The sequence below is a fragment of the Pelodiscus sinensis genome, chromosome 6 (assembly GCF_049634645.1).
Source record: "Pelodiscus sinensis isolate JC-2024 chromosome 6, ASM4963464v1, whole genome shotgun sequence".
NCBI lineage: Eukaryota > Metazoa > Chordata > Testudines > Trionychidae > Pelodiscus > Pelodiscus sinensis.
The window spans coordinates 114,878,788-114,896,737 of NC_134716.1; the positions used below are offsets into that span (position 1 = coordinate 114,878,788).

The 17,950-nt window shown below is 47.8% G+C and overlaps 1 protein-coding gene across 12 annotated transcripts in view; it reads right to left on the bottom strand.

Annotated features, from left to right (window-relative positions):
• The window catches only part of MAPK4 (mitogen-activated protein kinase 4), a 157,143-nt gene that overhangs the window by 17,312 nt on the left and 121,881 nt on the right, over positions 1-17,950 (bottom strand). For 11 of the 12 annotated variants that reach the window (XM_075932669.1, XM_075932670.1, XM_075932666.1 and 8 more), the window contains one exon: positions 2,387-2,548. In XM_075932669.1, the coding sequence (XP_075788784.1) occupies positions 2,387-2,548 (162 nt within the window). Of the gene's footprint in view, positions 1-2,386; positions 2,549-15,498; positions 16,047-17,950 lie in introns of those variants that run through there. The other variant, XM_075932671.1, reaches the window with a different exon arrangement.

Consider the following 17,950-nt stretch of genomic DNA (forward strand, 5'->3'; position numbering starts at 1 on the left):
ATTCTAGGCAGGCAAGTCTTGAAGGTAAATACACCTACTGCTCCAACCCCACAAAAAACAGCCATTGGTTTGGAAAAACTGCCTTGGGACCAGACCTGCTAACCGGGGGGGGAGGGGGAGCAGGAGGATGCAAAGGGAGCATGCTAACTGGGGGGGAGGGCAGGAGAGAGGAGGAGGATGCAAAAGGAGCAACTATTCTAGGCCCCTTAAATCACTGATGGAGCCCTGAGGTGTCACTGAGCTCCAGCCCAGCCCCTTCTGCCTGAGGCCCTGCCCCCTTCCCCAGGGGTCTGGTGAGTCTGTTGTCCCCATAGATTGGGACACTAGAGGGGGTACTGAGTTCTCAAATCTACATGGGTAAAATGAATTGTTCTTTCACTGTGCACATACATGGTTATCCAAGAAGAAAGGAGACAAGAAAATTATCCTAACTTGAAGATAAATTCTGGGTAAAGACATTAATAACAACTTCAGAACAGACACAGTTGTAAGCAGGGTCTGAATCAATGCTTCCATTACAGCCAGCTGAATTGAGAATGGAATCCTGGGTGTGGATCACTCTGTTTCTTAGACCTCTAAAGTATTCAACTATTGTTACGTAAATACAGTTCACTCAGTTGCTTAGGCCTGCTAGATACTGCATTCAACTTTTAGAATGGTATCTTGCCTATTGTAACCAATTTGGCTGTTGTTGGGTCACAAACCATGTTATCCCTAAATATAGGAATTGTAAAATATGACCACCAATGCTTGCTGTTATTGGGAATCCAGATTGTGTCTAATTCAGTTCAAAGGAGAAACACTGTCATTGTAAAGAATCTCAGATGGACAAGGCTTTCTCTTCCAAACTCTGTGAAGGGGGCTGGAGGGAAGGGCAGAGCTCTGAACCAGCAGGATACACGCCCTCCAGGCATGAGCTGTACGACTGGTTCGACCTGTTTCTCTCACCCCCGCCCCCCCCGATCTAACGATAAAACTAAAATAGACTCCATATGGAGTCTCTTTATTATTTTAAATTATTCCCATGGATGCTGGAAACTTTTGGCTGGATTGCACTGAGGGCCAAGAGCTAAAATTACTGAGAAGCTGAAATCACAAAGAGTTGAAATCACTAGATTTGGCCCAGAGCCAAATCCTTTACATGGCCAGCGGCCGGTGGGAGTGACCAGCAGGAGCAACTGGCAGGCAGCCAGCAAAGCAGCGCCAGAAAGCAGCGAGCAGATGGGGGGCGAGTGACCAGCGGAGTGGGTGAGATGCCTCCTACATCAGGATGGGAGGTGAACTCTTCAGATTACCTCTGAACTCTGGTCTGCTTTGACCTAGGGCAGCAACTGTGAGGTGGGTGCAGAGAAGGGTTGGGTATGTAAATGGGACACTTACGTTGCTGGGCTTGTGAGCCGAAGAGGCAAAGACATTGCCCAACCTACTCGAGCTGGGATGTTTACTCCTGGTTTGGTTATAAACTCTGTTTGTGGTGTGTTCCCAAATTAATGCCATGTTACTTCTCTCCCTCTTTTACTAAAAGTTTATTTTCTACTCTCAGGCTCTGTGCTTGTGAGTGGGGAAGCATTGCCTCCCAGAGACACCCAGGGGTGTGTGTGAATTTTCCAGGTTATTGGGTGAGGGCTTAAGCCAGTTCTGTGTTGGGTGGATGAATAGGAACCTCTAGATATTGAACCTGACCCTGGCTGCTGCTGGTGCTACCTAGCAGAAGGGTTACACATACAAATGCAGCCAAAACAGCATTCACCAGGAACCAGAGTGGCAATGTGTCATACTTCACCAGTGTTACACTTCTGAAAAGTAAGGTATCTTCTCATACAACACTGCACTGCTGCCTTGTAGCCAGACTATTAAGATAAAACTTCTATCTTAGGATCTAACACACCTCTCTTTTCCCACCAGCAAGTGTGGGGGTGGGGGGCAGGGGAGGAAGGGGAAAAGAAATGATCTGGGCGGAGGTTTAATGGAAAGGTGGGAGAAAGCCATCTCTCCCTTCTCTATATGAGCATGTATGTGATCCATGAAGAGGCGGGGGAAGAGTTTGCCAGTGTGCCTCAACATCATATCCCAAAAAACCTACAGCATTTCCCCAGAATTACACTAATCCAGCAAGCATTAACTTAAGACATTTTCCAATGCCCTGACGTGATTCCTTCCTTATGATGGGGCTGGGAACCTACTGATCTGGGGGACACCACAAGACCTAGCTGCTGAGGAGACAAGATGCGTCAGAGGGAATTCTTCCAGCAGCTCCACAGTGCTGTGTTTGGGCTTGGAGAGTTGTTCCTTATGTGCAGCCTACAGGAGGAGAGCAGGGAGATCTACTCTTAAAATCACGAGGATGAGAGGAACCTGATCAAAATGTGATTTAAAGCTACGGTACCTTCGCCGTTTACTTCGGGGAGCAGCTTGCGTAAAGGTTTCTTCACTTCCCACGTGCTGCTGATGAAAGTTGGCATCACTTTGAGCAGCTCCTCTTTGTCCTCTTCGTGGACTACGGGAATCGTCTCCAGAATGAGCTGCATTTGTTCCAACTCATGGCTCCCTATACAAGCAAACAACAGGTTGTCAGTGCTGGGGAGTTTTTTTTTCATCATTTGGGGCGCCTCTGTGGTGGTGTTTTGGTTTGGAGCTTTTGAAAACAGAAAGGGTTTTTTCTGCCTTTTTTTTTTTTAACCTTAGGAAAAATCAAGAATATAAAGTCTTGAATTCTGTGGGTATTTCTCCCCCCCCCCCCCCCCTCAAGAAGGCTTCCCCATAGGCCCAGAAATGTGGGAGGAGAGCTCTCATACTTCAGTTTCCTCACAAATGCTTGTTTTTATTAACTTCAACACCTCACCACCAGTTCTAAATAATAAACATCCACACCCCACGCAGCTGCTGAGCTTTTACTTCCCTGGTCCTTGTGCTGTTGTTACCCACAACTTAACTGGGAGTTTCAGTCCAATGACCCAGACTGAATGGACAGAGTTGGAATTTCCTCTTCAGAGATGGGAGCTCTCTAGGTGATGGTCATGGCACTAGTGGGCACTGCTACTGTCTGTGCTGTGCCTGTTGAATAGTCTAGAGGAGGAGGACTTCACTCCCCCAGCCTAACAGCCGCCTGACTAACCCCACTCAGGATGGCCACCCAGAGGAGCACCACATCTGCCTGCCAGCTCCAGCACAGAGCTGCCAAGGCTTGAAATGAATGGAGATGCCTATCTCCTAGAGCTGGAAGAGACCTTGAAAGGTCATCGAGTCCAGTGCCCTGCTTTCACAGCAGAACCAAGTACCATCCCTGACAGATTTGTGCCCCAGATTCCTAAATGACCTCCTCAAGGATTGAGCTCACAACCCTGGGTTTAGCAAGCCAATGCTCAAACCACTGAGCTATCCCACCCTGCTCTTGCATGGCTGGGAGACCCTGACCCTGCCCCTGCCTGGTGCTGATTGGCTAAGAGGTGGGGCAGGACATGCCTCTCCCAATAGCTGAGGAGAGACAGGAGGCACTGGGTGGTGTGCTTCAGCCTGCAGAACTGCTGCAATGTGGGCAACAGCGCAGGGCTAGGAGAGGGGGGCGGAGCAGGCACTGGGGGCTCCAGGGGTGGGGCTAGTGCTGTGGGGCTCTGGATGCCAAGCAATTAGTTGGGAGGGGGGGGTTATGGAGACAGGGCTGGCATTGGGGGACTCTGGGGATGGGGCTAATATTGGGGGCTGGCACTGGGGGAGGCTCTTGGGGGTTGGGTGCAGTGAGGCTCTGGAGAGAGGAGGCTGGCACTAGGGGGATTGGGTGGTGGGGAAGCTCTTAGGGGTGGGGGCTGGCACTGAGGTGTTTGGGATGGGGGGTTGGCACTGGGGGGCTCTGAGGGCGGGAGGCTGCACTGGTGGGGATTGGGTGCAGGGCACTCTGGGGTCAGTAGCTGACAGTGGGGGGTAGGAGGCTCTAGGGATTAGGGCGGTCACTGGGGACTCTGTGGGCTAGGCTTTTGACAGACTTATGCAAATAACAAATATGCAAATAAAACATTATCAATCTGTCAGAAGTCTGTGACTAGGTGTGCCGGCCCTGGTGCCAAAAAGGTTGGGAACCATTGCACTAAACAAAACAAGAGAGGTCCAACGCGGCTTTGGCACCTCCCTTTTGTCCTTGAACAGGATGGATCAATGATGTAGGCCAGGTCTGGAAAAGGCTACCAGGCTGGCAGTGCCAGTGTAGCTAAGCAAGCAAACCCTTCTAGTGGAGATACAGTTTATATGGGGGGGGGAGAAATCCTTCTGCTGGTATAGCTTATATAAACCATACCAATAAACACACTGTAGTGCAGATATACCAGGGCTTTTGGACAACACAGAAATATCACACACAAAACTCCCAGCCCTGCCTAATCACACTGCTATGCCAGCAAAAGTTATTATTAGTGTGGGCCTGGCCTTAGGCAAACCCCTAGAGGAGGCAGCACAATGAATGACCGGTGGTATTTCACACAGGGATGCCTAGGGAGCCCACCAGGGGGCGCTACTCTTCCTCTTCTGTTTCAGGCTTGCCCAGTTCTAAGTGCAGGTCTGGAACTGGGGAGTGGAGCTAACTTGCTTGGAAAAGCTCCAGATATAAAGTTCCAGTTTTGGAGGCTGGTGGGCAGGAAACTGATTCTTTATCAGAAATACGTGTATGGGTGACGTGGGTTTCCATAGTGATCTACCAACACAGGGCCAGATCACTCACTGCACAGTAGGACAAGAAGCTGCTGAACTTCTGCTCCCACATGGTACCTGCTGCAGACCTTGCACATCCCCAAGTGTAAGGGCTTCTCCCTCCATGCACCCCAAGGGGCTGAGTATACTCCAAAGAGTATGGAGAGCGCATGGGCTGAGGGGGCAGTTCCAGATCTCTTGCAGCAACTCAGCTATGAAATCAGGCGAGAAAGGAAACTGATTTGATCTCTTGATATGTCCTCTATCATTGGCACCATGTATTAGTGCAGAGCCCCCAGGGCCTCTCAGAAACTAGGGCATGAGTAGGAGGGGGAGACTGGTCCACAGCACCAAAAGAACAAGTCGCCGCTGCTGCCTCATTTCACTGTACCCAATTGCCATGTGATGTTACTGCAGAATCGTTGTCAATTAAATGCCCATCTTGCCTCATTTTAAATTCTTATACAAATGAACAAACTTACTCCTGACACACGCTATTACGATGTGGCTCAATGTCAACTGAACAGTTGCCCGGGTTGCCAGCTTGCAGGCTGGTAGCTGCTCAGAAACCAGCCATGAGAACACTCAGTGACCCTCTAGCTCTGCCTGAACTCCCCATCTGTCTTTTCCAGAAATCACTCGAACAGCAAGGTATTAAAAAGGCCTCTTAGCATTTGCACATCGGGCTGTTAGCCAACATTCTGGCCTCACATGGGCTTGTCGAGGCTCGTGTTTTCCTGGGTACAGTTAAATGTGACAGCTGATGAGGATCTATTTCTTTAGCAGTAGCACTTCAGGCTGTATCACACCTAACTCCATATTTGGGAACTGAAATAAAAGTGGTCCAAGTTCCAAAGTCCAGAGCCCCGCTAGCTCTCAATGGGATTTTTGGGTGCTCCCAAGAACAGACCTCTTATTTAAACTGATATGCTGGACAAATCACTCCTCCCCATCTGGGAACAGGTGGGTCATAGGATAGTTTAGAACGGTTAATAAAGAATTAGCTGTACCCAACTGAAACTGCAGGCAATGGGGGAGGCTGCTGCAACGGTAGCCTCCCCCGTGAGATTTAGGTAAGGCTATGCAAAAAGTGCTATGCAATCTTTAATGATTCTCTAATGCTCTGAAATATATGAGTGACCACAGCATTACCGCTAGGGATGTTAAAAATTGTGTGCTAGGATAACTGTGCCACCACTGAAAATCTCAGCGGTGACACAGTTACCTGCACAACCCACAATGAAGCCCCTCCCAGGCCTGGGAGCCAGCTGAGTATAATCAAGACCATTAACCCTCTCTGTTTCTTGTGTTATGCTTAGTGTATTAGCTCCTCTGAGCAGGGACTGTCTTTCTGTTCTTTGTTTGTGCAGAGCCTGGCCAAAAGCCTATGACTGATGTCCCCTAGTTGCTAACACAATAGAAATAACAGTTAAGAGGACATTAGTGGAAAAAAATCCCGTTACTGTAAAAATCACATTTTAGCTTTGCCCATGTTCACACTCCTTTTATGTTTATTTCTCTCAAATATTCAGCACAGCAGAGTTTTCCTGGCATAAATGTTCGTGAAAGTGAATTTCAGGGGCCAAGAATACTCCTCCACATGAAAGCGAATTTTGCATTCATCAGTATTTGCTCTAGAAATATTTCAGCATTCATCTGAGCAGGGACCAGAAACACTATCATGTGACTTATCTGACAATTTGCAGGAAAGCAACACAGCTGGAACAACAAATAGAGAGACGTGATCTGTCAATTTCAAACAATAGCAGTGTTTTAAAGAAAACCAATGGCATAACAAATGCAAAGGAACCATGGATACTCTATGAGAAAAAAAAGGACTGATTTTTTCCAATAAGTCCTTATTACAAATTGCCTGGCTCTAGATACTAATATTCCTTCTCAGTTGAGCTCAACAATTTCAGTTCGCTAACAACAGGTTGAATCTCTGTGGCCCACGGACTCTCTGGTCTAGCAGCATCCATGATCCAGTAGGACCACAGATGTTGCTGGACTAGAAAGCTCCAGCACAGAAGTTGCCAGCAGCTGGGTGCAGAGCCAGCCAGCAGGGCCAGGCCCCCTGGGCAATGGACTTTAGCAGCCCCTCTCCACACTGGCTTTCCAGCTGGACTGGCTGTAGGTTGCCCTGTGCAGAGCTCACAGCTGGCAGGGCCAGGAAGGGGACGGGGAGGCTTCAGAGCCCACAGCTGGCGCGGCCTCAAGCACTAGTAGGGCCGCAACCAGAGCTCCTGGGACCAGAGGGGCTACAAGAACTTGCAGGGCTGCTGCAGCAGTGGCAGGTAGCTGGGGAGAGGAGCCCAAAGGAAAGGCTGGTGTCTGTCCCCCCTGACTTTCCCTGGTCTGGAAAACAACTTTGTCTAGGACTGGTCAGGTCCCGAGGGAGCTGGACCATGGAGGTCCAACCTGTAGCTGCTTAATTGCAAAGTAAAGGGCAACTATGTTAAGAAACCCAGCAGTTGGCGCTTGGAGATTGTATTAAAAGAATCTTTTTTCTTGAAACAGGCATAAATAAGAAAAGATTGACACACAGTGAGAATTGCTATAAAGAAAAGACACATATTAAAGCTGCACAGAGAGCCCAGGCAAGGGTTAGCAGGACCAAGGGAAGAAGTTTGTCAGTATATGTTGGATCTCCCTGGTCTGGCACCCTCAGGACCTGACTGGTCCCAGATGAGGGATTTTGCTGGACCAGGGGAGGTCATTCCTGCCCACCCCCGCCCCCACCACTGGTTCCCCAGCCCTGAGCTGTTTAGTATCATCTGCAAATTTTGCCACGTCACCGTTGACCCTGTCTTCCAGATTATTTATGAATCTGTCAACTAGGGTCAGTTGCCGTACAGATCCCTGCAGGGCACCACTCCATAGCTCTCTCTCGTTGATAAAGGGAGCTAACCTATGAGCTTTCCCTGTGTAAAACTTTTACACAAAAACAGATTTATCTGGGGTTGAGACCCCTTTTGGGGGTGGGTTTCCTGGGTGCTGACCCCTAGTACTAAGTGCTTCCAAAGCTCAAGTGATTCAGTTCTGCATTGCTCTGCAAGGGGGTGGCAACCCCAAATCTATGCCTAGTCTGGGGGAGACCAGAGACTCTGGCCCAGCACAGCAGGGTGGTATGGAGCCCGAGAGCACGAAGCCAGGCATCAGTGGCATGATCAGCACACAGGGGAACAATCCCAAATGGACTTCTCTGATCGCACCCCATCACAGTTAGACCGACACAGTGTCAGGGCAGTCACCGTATTGTTTACATCCATTATTGTTGCCTTTCAGCAGCTGTTTCACAATGCCCCACCCTCGTAGTTAAATCAGTGCAAGCGCTCCTGGTGAGGACATGTGCTGCTGACACAGAGAGAGTAGTGTGGACATCCAAAAGCAATTAAATTACTGTAGTTGCTGTTCCTCGACACAACTTAGGTCAACTTAATTTTATAGTGTGGACTTGCCCTCAGTTACTGTACATAAAGTTAAGGGCATGTGCAAAATTTTGCAGAATTGGGAGCTAAATTAAATGGTTTCCATGCAGTAATGTAACTGTCAGTGATACCTCTGTTAATACTGGTAAGTTTCTCCATTGCTAAAAATCCCAAGATTTAGCAAATGACGCATTTGTCCAAGTATTACTAAATTTCCATTTAGAAGTGATTACCAATCAGTGTCAAGAAATAAAGAGCGAAGGAGTTAGACTGGGCCAGAGCTCACTGTGTCTCCAGCTCTTAATAGAGCAAGTCTGAAGCAAAATCACTATTTTAATTGTTAACCATACTCTTTATCAAATTGGATTTTGGACCACGAATTCCCAGGATGGTTTTATTGTACGTGTACTGAGAAGCAGTGCTGCATACATACAGAGTGGTATGATCAGCCTGCTGCCTGCCTGAGTCTCTGATTATAAAACAGTCTGTCACTAGTACTAAGCCTATTAGCCAAGATCAGCTGGATGGCTATAGCTGATAAAAAAGAGGGGATTTTTGTATCATGAAGCTCTTTGATGACTGACTGAATTTTTGTTTCAACAGTGGGCTGCAGAATCATGGCAAGAGCATGGGCAACACTGGGGGCACGAGGGGGGCATGTGTCCGAACAACCACTTGCCCCATTGCTGCTGTTGATCTGGGGGGTGGGGGAGAGGCCCTTGCTGCTGGCACTGATCTCCAGCCCTTCTAGTCCCACAGACTGTATTGCTTGTGAGAGGGTAAAGTGGTGAGGCGGGGATGAAGCAAGGGCAGGGAAGAGGTGGGCTGTGCTGGCCCTTCCCTAGGCTCAAGGGGGTCCCTCAGCCAACAGATCATTCAGCTAACAGCCCTAGAAATGAGTATGGCAGTGGGTATGTTGCCCCTGGGTTCATCTAGACTACAGGCTTTTGTCAACAGATACTGTCGACAAAGCTTCTGTCGACAAAGAGCGTCTAGACTACAGCCAGTTCTGTCGACAAAGCAAGTCGCTTTGTCGACATGAGAGTGTAGACGCAAAGGACAGTGTAGATGCAATAACACCTTCTGTCTACAGAACTCTGTCGACAAAAGGCATCATTCCTCGTAGAATGAGGTTTACAGCCGTCGACAAAACTGCTGAGTTCTGTCGACATTATGTCAACAGAACTCAGCGGCAGTGTAGACGCGGGTATAGTTTTTTCGACAAAAGTCCACTTTTGTCGACAAAACCCTGTAGTCTAGACAGCCCCCCTGAGTGCTGGGGAGTTCAAGGAGGTCTTTTGTCTCCTGGTGTTCCATACTGCCCAGGGCTCTCTCTGGAGCATGCATCTTCACACCCCTCTCCCGGTTCCCTGGAGTTCTGCTAGTGGCCTGACAGAACCCTTACACAACATGTGGCAATGAGTTTAAATGGACATTCCAAAAGGCAGTGAATAAACTAGTGCTGATGATCATCATCAGTGTGGGAGACTCATGTAAAGATATTTCTGATGAGGGGGTCAGAAGAGGAAAACAGACTAATTTAAATGATGGAAAGACCTAGCCTGACTTAGCACGAGAGCTGAACACTGCAGGAAGGTGTATTGGAGAAACTCTGAAGCAGAGAAGCAGGTATGAAGTGGGAGGCAGAAATACTTTTTTTTTTTTTTTGCCACCTGATATTACACTACCACAGTACTTTCTCCTTTAATTTTTCACTCTCAATTTCACTTAGCTTCTTCTTATGAATTCATATATATGGGATAGGTCCAAATTCAGCTCTGGCCCAAGTGGGTGCCGGTCTATTGCTTTCAGTGGAACTGCACCCTATGGCACCAGCTCTGACTTTGGCCCTAGAACTCCGGCACATATGAAGGATGCTGTACTGTTTGATCCCATGCTTACACCACAGATTCCTCCTCTTGTTCACAGGAGAGAAACAATCTCACGTCCAAAAAACATGTTTGTGTGTTTTACTGCTTTGTCGATACATTCTCAAGCCCTACTGGAGCTTCCCTGGGTGGAGCAGCATGGCCCCATCTTGACCTAACACACTGCAATGGGTTTTAAATATCAAACGTGCTTTAAGTTGGCTGCTCTGGGCTGGCTGAGAACAAGCTGAGAATGTGTCAACTTGTTTGCGCTTCTGAGTCCAAACCAGCCTTCTCACCAAAAACTGACCGAGCAATTGCTGTCAACAGCTGACCTCAGGGCGTGGGTTGCTTGGGAGTTAGTGAGGGTGTTTAGAGTGTGGGTCAGGAGGCTACAAATCCAGGAAAGAATCACTTGGGAGAGGTGTTCAGTGGCTTCTGCGAAGCACAAACTAGTGGGTCTCAGTCCTATTCTTAGTGGACATGTCATCCACACATCTGCTGGGTGTGATGCACTGTCCCATCCAGTGGCACTGAAACAACTTACAGAGTAGTCTGCTCTACTGCCTTAGCTACCAGCCAGCTGGCTTTTAGTTCACCCAGTAGAGGCTCGTGCACTAAGCTCCAGAGGTTTGCTTCCCCACAGCTTCCACCACTGCTTTGAGGGGATGGGGGGGGGGGTGGTGACCCCCCCTGCTTCTCTCCTGGCAATCCCCAAGGCCATGTCCCTCAGGAGAGAGGTCGAGGGGGTAAAAGGTGCCATGCAGGGGCAGGAATGGGTAGGACTTGGGGGATGGGATGGGGCACACTCGCCTTGGGCCGCAGGTACTCCTGGGCTGGACTGCGAAACAGCTTAGACCGTGGAGGACCCGTGGATGACCAGTTTGAAACCCCCTGGTTTAACTGAAAATCAGGGGTTAGGCAGATGTTGAGGGCAAGGGAAGCAAATAAACATCCAATTCTCTTTCACAAACAGGGGGCAAGAGAGGCAAAACAAGGGGCCTGTTCTTCAATGATTACACAGAGACATAGAAAAGCTGCAAATCAGGCTACTCAGTGCAATCACAAGAGGCCACAGGGCACTGCTATGATTATTCATGAAACTGTAACATTCTATTGAAGGAGGCACTGTGGCCCAATGGCTAGAGCAATGGCTTAGGCATGTGGCAATGCTGGTTCTTCACTGGCGTGCTGGGTGACTCTAGACTTCCCCACCCTGTCTCAGTTTTCACACCTGTAAAATAGGGCTAATGAGATTGTCCTCCTTTGCATCGTGCTTTAAGCTCTACTGCTGAAAAACCCTTTATTTGTGTTCCAGCTCAGAATGATTCATGATGTGCTTTTACATTTCAAGCATTTTCTCTTTGGGGGCCTGGTAAGAACAGGACTCTTGGTAGTTGCCTAGCTTTGAATTCTGTTCTCAAGGTACAAACAATAAATTTGATGCTGGAGGTGGAGAATTTCAGTTTACTAAAACTTCAATTTTCTGATGTATCCTAATTATCCTTTGATGTATCGGAAGCCTTCTAATTAATTTATATCCTCTATTTCTCACCTTCCCCCATCTACTGTAAAATGTAGGCGCAGAGGACAAAAGTCTAACAGACACTAGTTTAAGAGCTGCTGCTTCCAATAATTGATCACCATTATTCATCTAAATTGTTTTAGCATACCAGATAATTTATTGAGCTGATGCTATTGATTGATGCTAAGCAACTAAATTAAACTATATAATTGAAGCATGTAAAAAAAACCAATTAACAGTATAATGTAATCATTAGAGGTCTGCAGTTGTCTCTGTGAGCTATCATGCAATTGTCTCTTATGCTCAATTTACTAGGGAGCCAAGACCATGAGAAATATTCTGTGTAAGCTCAGATGACAAGATCAGAGACCTTAGAAATAGGTACTGTGTTTGTGCAGCAGGGATGGAACAGCTAACCTGAGATTCTATGGGGCCTGATATGCAAACAGCTTAACCTGCAAACAGCTGTAAACCAGACTACTGGTCAAATCCCGTACTTAAAAACAGATTTGTAAAGAGAGAACAAAGAGAGCGCCGCAATTGCAGACAGAAGACTGCAAGGGTGGGTTCCCTGAAAAGAAGGGCAATCAGTCCTAGTGCCAACTCTGTCTACATATCTACACAAGCAAGTCCATCACTGGACACAACCACATCACTCACCACATCAGAGGCTGATTTAACTGCACATCCACTAATGTGATCTATGCTATCAAATGTCAGCAATGCCCCAACTGCAATGTATATGGGCCAAACTGGACAGCCTCTATGGGAAAGAATTAATTGACACAAATCAGATATCTGAAAAGGAAACACACAGAAACCTGTTGGAGAACACTTTAACCTGTCCAGGTTCTCATGAATGGATCTCAAAGTCACCGTGTCGTTTCAGGCCAATTCCACAAGCCAAATGCACAGGGAAGAGTTGGAACTTAACTTCAATTACAAGTTTGGGACACATCACAAAGGTATGAATAAAGACATTACCTGGTTAGCACACTATCTTCCATATCCTAATAACTTAACTAACCACACAATGGGTACTTAAGAACAATTTGCACCTTCTCTATCAGCTTCATGTAACACTCTAATTCACTATTTTTCTTCTTTTCCTTCCTTCTCCTCTCCCTCCCACCCCCTATTTATTTTGAAAGTGGACTTTTAATACTCCATTCATCTGAAGAAGTGGGTTGTACCCACAAAAGCTCATGATACAATCTACATGTTTTGTTAGTCTTTAAGGTGCTGCTAAACTATTAATTGCTTTTAAGTTCTTCTTTTCAGGTGTGATGCATGCCATAATAGGTCATGTGCCCCCTCAAATAGCCTGAGTGGAAGAGGCCAGCCAGTAGCTGGCAGGGAGACTAGCAGGGGTCCAGCCCCACTCTGAGTCACTGGCAGTGAAAATGAAATGGTGGAAATCAGAAAAACAAGGAGCAAAGCACTATTTTAAATTTCTGTCTCCTCTGGTTTATGCCCAATCCTGCTGTTTTGGACTAAAATCTGATTTGGGCTCTTAAAAAACCCAAAAACCAAAACCAAAAAACAAAACAAAAACCCCCCCAAAGCAAGTTTAGATTTTATGGAATAGTATTTCTATTCAGCAGCTGGAAGAGTGCTTCCCAGCATGAGTAGTCAGAGATGTGCTAGTTCTGCTTGAACTACAGGCAGTCCCCAGGTTACGTACAAGATAGGGACTGTAGGTTTGTTCTTAAGTTGAATTTGTATGTAAGTCAGAACTGGCGTCCAGATTCAGCCGCTGCTGAAACTGACCAGCGGCTGACTACAGGAAGCCGGAGGCAGAGTTGCTCTGCCCTGGGCTTCCTGGAATCAGCCGCTGATCAGTTTCAACAGCGGCTGAATCTGGACGCCTGGGACAGAGCAGCTGGGGCGCTGCCGGGTAGGTCCCCGCAGCGCCGCACCTTAGCGCTGCAGGGACCAACCCAGCAGCACCCCAGCTGCTCTACCCCAGGTGTCCCCAAGTCAGCCGCTGCTGAAACTGATTAGCGGCTGATTCCAGGAAGCCCGGGGCAGAGCAACTCTGCCTCGGGCTTCCTGTAGTCAGCCGCTGGTCAGTTTCAGCAGCGGCTGAATCAGGACGCCTGGGGCAGAGCAGGTGGGGTGCTGCCGGGTTGGTCCAGTAGCGCTGAGGAGCGGCGCTGCGGGACCAACCCGGCAGCGCCCCAGCTGCTCTACCCCAGGCGTCGGCGAGAAAAGCCTGGTCTGCTGGGGGGAGGGGCCGCAGTAGATGCGCCCCTTCCCCCCAGCAGACCAGGGAGACGCGGGCGGCCCCCAGCAGACCAGGGAGATGCGGAGGACCCGGGCAGCGGGACTGCAGCGCGTCTGGGTGGTCCGCTGCCCGCGTCCTCCGCGGCTTTGCTCTGCGTCTCTCTGGTCTGCTGGGGGCCCCCTCCAGCAGATCAGGGAGACACGGAGCAGCTTTTCTCGCCCTGGAGGTCGCGGGCGGCGGGACCACGGCACGTCTGGGCGGTCCTGCCGCCCGCTTCTTCCGGGGCGAGAAAAGCCCCGTTCGTAAGTTCATAAGTACGGATCCGACGTAAGTCGGATCTGCGTAACTCGGGGACTGCCTGTACAGCCCACAGGCTGCCAGCAACTTGGACTAGCCAAGGATGTACCTAGATGGTAAAAAGCCATAGCAGCCACTTACCCGACCAAGACCATCCTGCTATCTAGAGCAGCAGTGCGCAACCCGTGGGCTGTCTTGATCTGGGCCCGCTTGGTGCCTAATGTACATGCAGAGGGGGACAGGTAGGGGAGAGGACTGGCATTTTAACTTAAAGGGGCCGCAACAAAATGTTCCTGGCCTTTTTTTTTTTTTCTTTTTTTTTTAACCTCAACAGAACTTCAGAATGAAAAAAGGTTGAGAACCACTGGGGATGGGGGGTGGGGAGGAGGAGGGAGAGAGAGAGACACAGAGAGAGAGCGAAAAGGACAATTTTAATGATCTCTTCTAAGTGACACTGAATGTTTAATTTTGCTTTTGCAAGAGAAATATGAAAGTTGAAAGCTTTGTCCCTTGGTGGAAATAAAATAAAAGGGATAAAGCAATCCAGGCAGTGGCTGCAGATAAAGAGCACAATGCAAGTGCACTGAAATATTTTCAAATAAAGGTTTTTTCTGCATTATTAATGGATCTGATGATTTATTTAGAAAAACCTAAGCTTGGCTGCTTATGAACACATTAAACTCCTCCTGTCTTTCAAAATAATAATGGGCAATGAGAATGACAACAGAGAAGGAAGACTATTGAATACCCCAAGAAGGAAGCTAGGTATTTTTGATAGCTTCAGAGAATCTGCTTCATTCTTGAAAAAAATTACTTAATGTCCTAGATTCATATTGTGCTTTTACTGCTAAAATGCTGCTTGTTTTTACCTGGAGCTATGAAACTATGCTTTTTTGTAAAAGGAATATAAGAGTAGGAATGACAGTCATTTAATGTAACCAAATTCTTTGCACGGCACCTTTAGATTTCTATTAACTACCCCCTCCATGTCAGAGCTCAGCAACCATTTTGTTCTCAGAGTTGATTTTGCCTGCACTAGAAGACAGACATGCATATTCTACAGTAGCTGTTGAAGTCAGTGGATAGCAAGCCCTGCTCTGTGACGGGTACTGCCCAAAATTCTCTACAGTGACTAGTGGTTCACTGTATCTATCTACCTCTATCTTGAGTGCTCAACTTTAACTCCCTCAAAGGGGCTTTCTTTGGGCACAACACTTTCTAAAAAACAGGCCCCCTTCAGGTATGTTAAGCTAGACACACAGAATGTTTAGTTGCCTGTAAAAACGTTGGCCATTTCTCATCTTTTCTAAACCTGACCCACTTCCACAGAAACTAGCTCACATCTTATTCTGTCTTGTTGTTTTCCTTACTCAACAAGAACTCACTTTAGAGCGCACATGGATCTTCTGAAGTTAGTGTACAGAAACAGAACTATCGCCACACCAGCATAAAGACAGTCAATGCCACAGTCTGGAAGGAAGCAAACTTTATCCCCCAACTTCTAATGTGCTCTTTAGTATCCTGTATTCTCTTTATGCAGCTTTGAACAATTCCAAACTTGTCTTCTGATCACACTTTTACTTTTTCCACAGCTTCTCAGTAACTCTCTTTCGCTATAGTTTTATTGCTTCATTTTTATGCCATGCTTCTTTATTTATTTCTTACTGATACAACTTGTCAAAGTGACACACAGCTCGGGGAAACGCTGTTGAAAGAAAACTAAAATCACATGCAGGATCTGGGGGGGGGGGGGGCAGATTTATTTCCTTGTGCAAAAGCCTCCACTGCTACATGCCAGAGAGGTGCCCTTCCAATGCATTTCCAGAAGCGTGATCCCTGAGGAGTAACCGCCATCTTCACAACGTATAGCAAGAGAACGAAATGATGTCAATTCTTTATCTTGCCTTCCTCCTCAGTCAACGCAGAAGGCCTCTTTCTGAGCTCATTTCCACAGATGTTAATCAGAAGGCAAAACTATTGGAGCGAATGGAGGTAACAGCAACACTGAATGCAGAATAACACTAAAGGAGAGAGAAGCAGGACTTAAAATTTTAGGCTCCAATCTTGCAAAGGTGCATGCATGTGCAGGGGAGCCGACTAGGGTTGCGAGATGGTTGAACCAAAAATACTGAACACCCTCTCTCCCCCCCCCCACAAAAACAACGAGGGGGGGGAATTCTGTTGAGGAAAAAAGAAAGTGGCGGGGAGGGGGACCAAAAACAACAACAAAAATAATTAAATAATAAAACAGCATGGCCCCTTTCAGAGTGAGTGCAGAGTTAGACTAGGGATAGAAACAGGAGAGCGGTCGAACACTAAGACCCAGGGAAGGCATTGCTTCCCCTTGGTCTTTAGGCTTTTTGCCAGCGGCCATTTTGTGTTCTTGTTCAAGCCAGAACTTAGCTTCCCTGTGGAACCAGGTAATCATGGGGTCGGGGGACTGGGGGTGATAGGGTCCAGGGGAGGGCTGGGGACTGGTCCCAGGCCTGGGTGCTAGAGTTGCCAGGTGTCCGGTATTTTTGCCTCCTGGCCAGGAAAAAAAAATCAGAAAATACCGGACATTTTAGGTGTCCAGTGTTTTCTGAATTTTTTTTAACCAAACAGGAGGTGAAAATTCCAGACTGTCCAGGTCAATTCTGGACACCTGGCAACCCTAGAGGGGAGTTGGGCATGTTCCCAAAGGGGTGGAGCCTCAGACAGAAGGGGTGGAGCCAGGGCAGCCAACCCTCCATTGACATCTGCAGCAAGGTGTCCCCCTCCCCAGCCTCAGAAACGGGCACTGCTCTAGCAGCTATTCAAATGTCTTGGCACTACGGCTGCCACCACTACTTCAGTAGCAGTGGCTGGGAACCCCAGGCCCTTTTGAATCACTGGGTTCGGAGGCAATTGCCCCCACTTCTCCCCCACCTCCCCAGTTGGTGGGCCTGTGCATGAGTTTATGCAAGGGAAGTGCAGTATTATCCTTTGGCTTTAATGCAGGGGTGGGAAATTTTGGGGGGGATTGGAACCACTGACTCTCAGAAAAATCAGTCAGGGGCTGCACACAAGTAAGAAGCAACAATAACTCATGTAGTCCCTGACTTAGGAGAAAGACACTCCCCACATTCCTCTTGCACACCAGGGGAGCCCAGGCTAGGAGATTTTGTGTGCTCCAGCCCTATGGTGGAATGGTGCAGGGTCCGGATCCAGGCAAGCCGGGAGGGCCACATCTGGGCCCCAGGCCTGAAGTTCCCCACCCTTGCTTTAATGGAACTATGCACAGTGCAGAATTCAGGCAGAAGAGCAGCAGGCACTAATCAGTATACAGTGAACTTCATGTCCTTTCCAAAGTGAAATGTTATTGATGGCAATTTTATAGCAAACATTGGGATGTTCTCTCTCACAGTAGAACAACAGATTTTTAAGATACTGACCACAATTCAAATCCACCACAGAGCACAAACCTCTTGTACCAGAGTGGGTCAACATTTTGCATCATTTATTTCTAAACAAACTAAAAAAAAATTGCAGTAAATTTCCATTTTTGTTGAAAACCCGAACAATCTGAAAAATTCTTTACGATCCAGCTAACGGTGTGCGCATGCGCGCGCGCACACATACACACACACACACACACACACAAATTGCTTTTTTGTGGAAAATAAAGTTCATTTCCTGAGCAGCTCCAGTTTGTGCAGGGTCTTGCACAGGGAGGCCTGGATCTTAAGTGGGGCCTCTAAGTACTACAGCAATAAAAACATTTAATGATGAGAAGAAATGGTTGATGGCATTCTGTGGTCAGTTCGGTTCCCAGGGGGATACAGAGGTAACAAAAACCGCCATCACAAGCAGCAGCACTACCACTGTAGGCAGAGTTACTAAGGACTGAATGGAAATGAAGATAGTGAACTATCTTCTCACTCTTTGAGCCTAGCTCCAGGAGTGG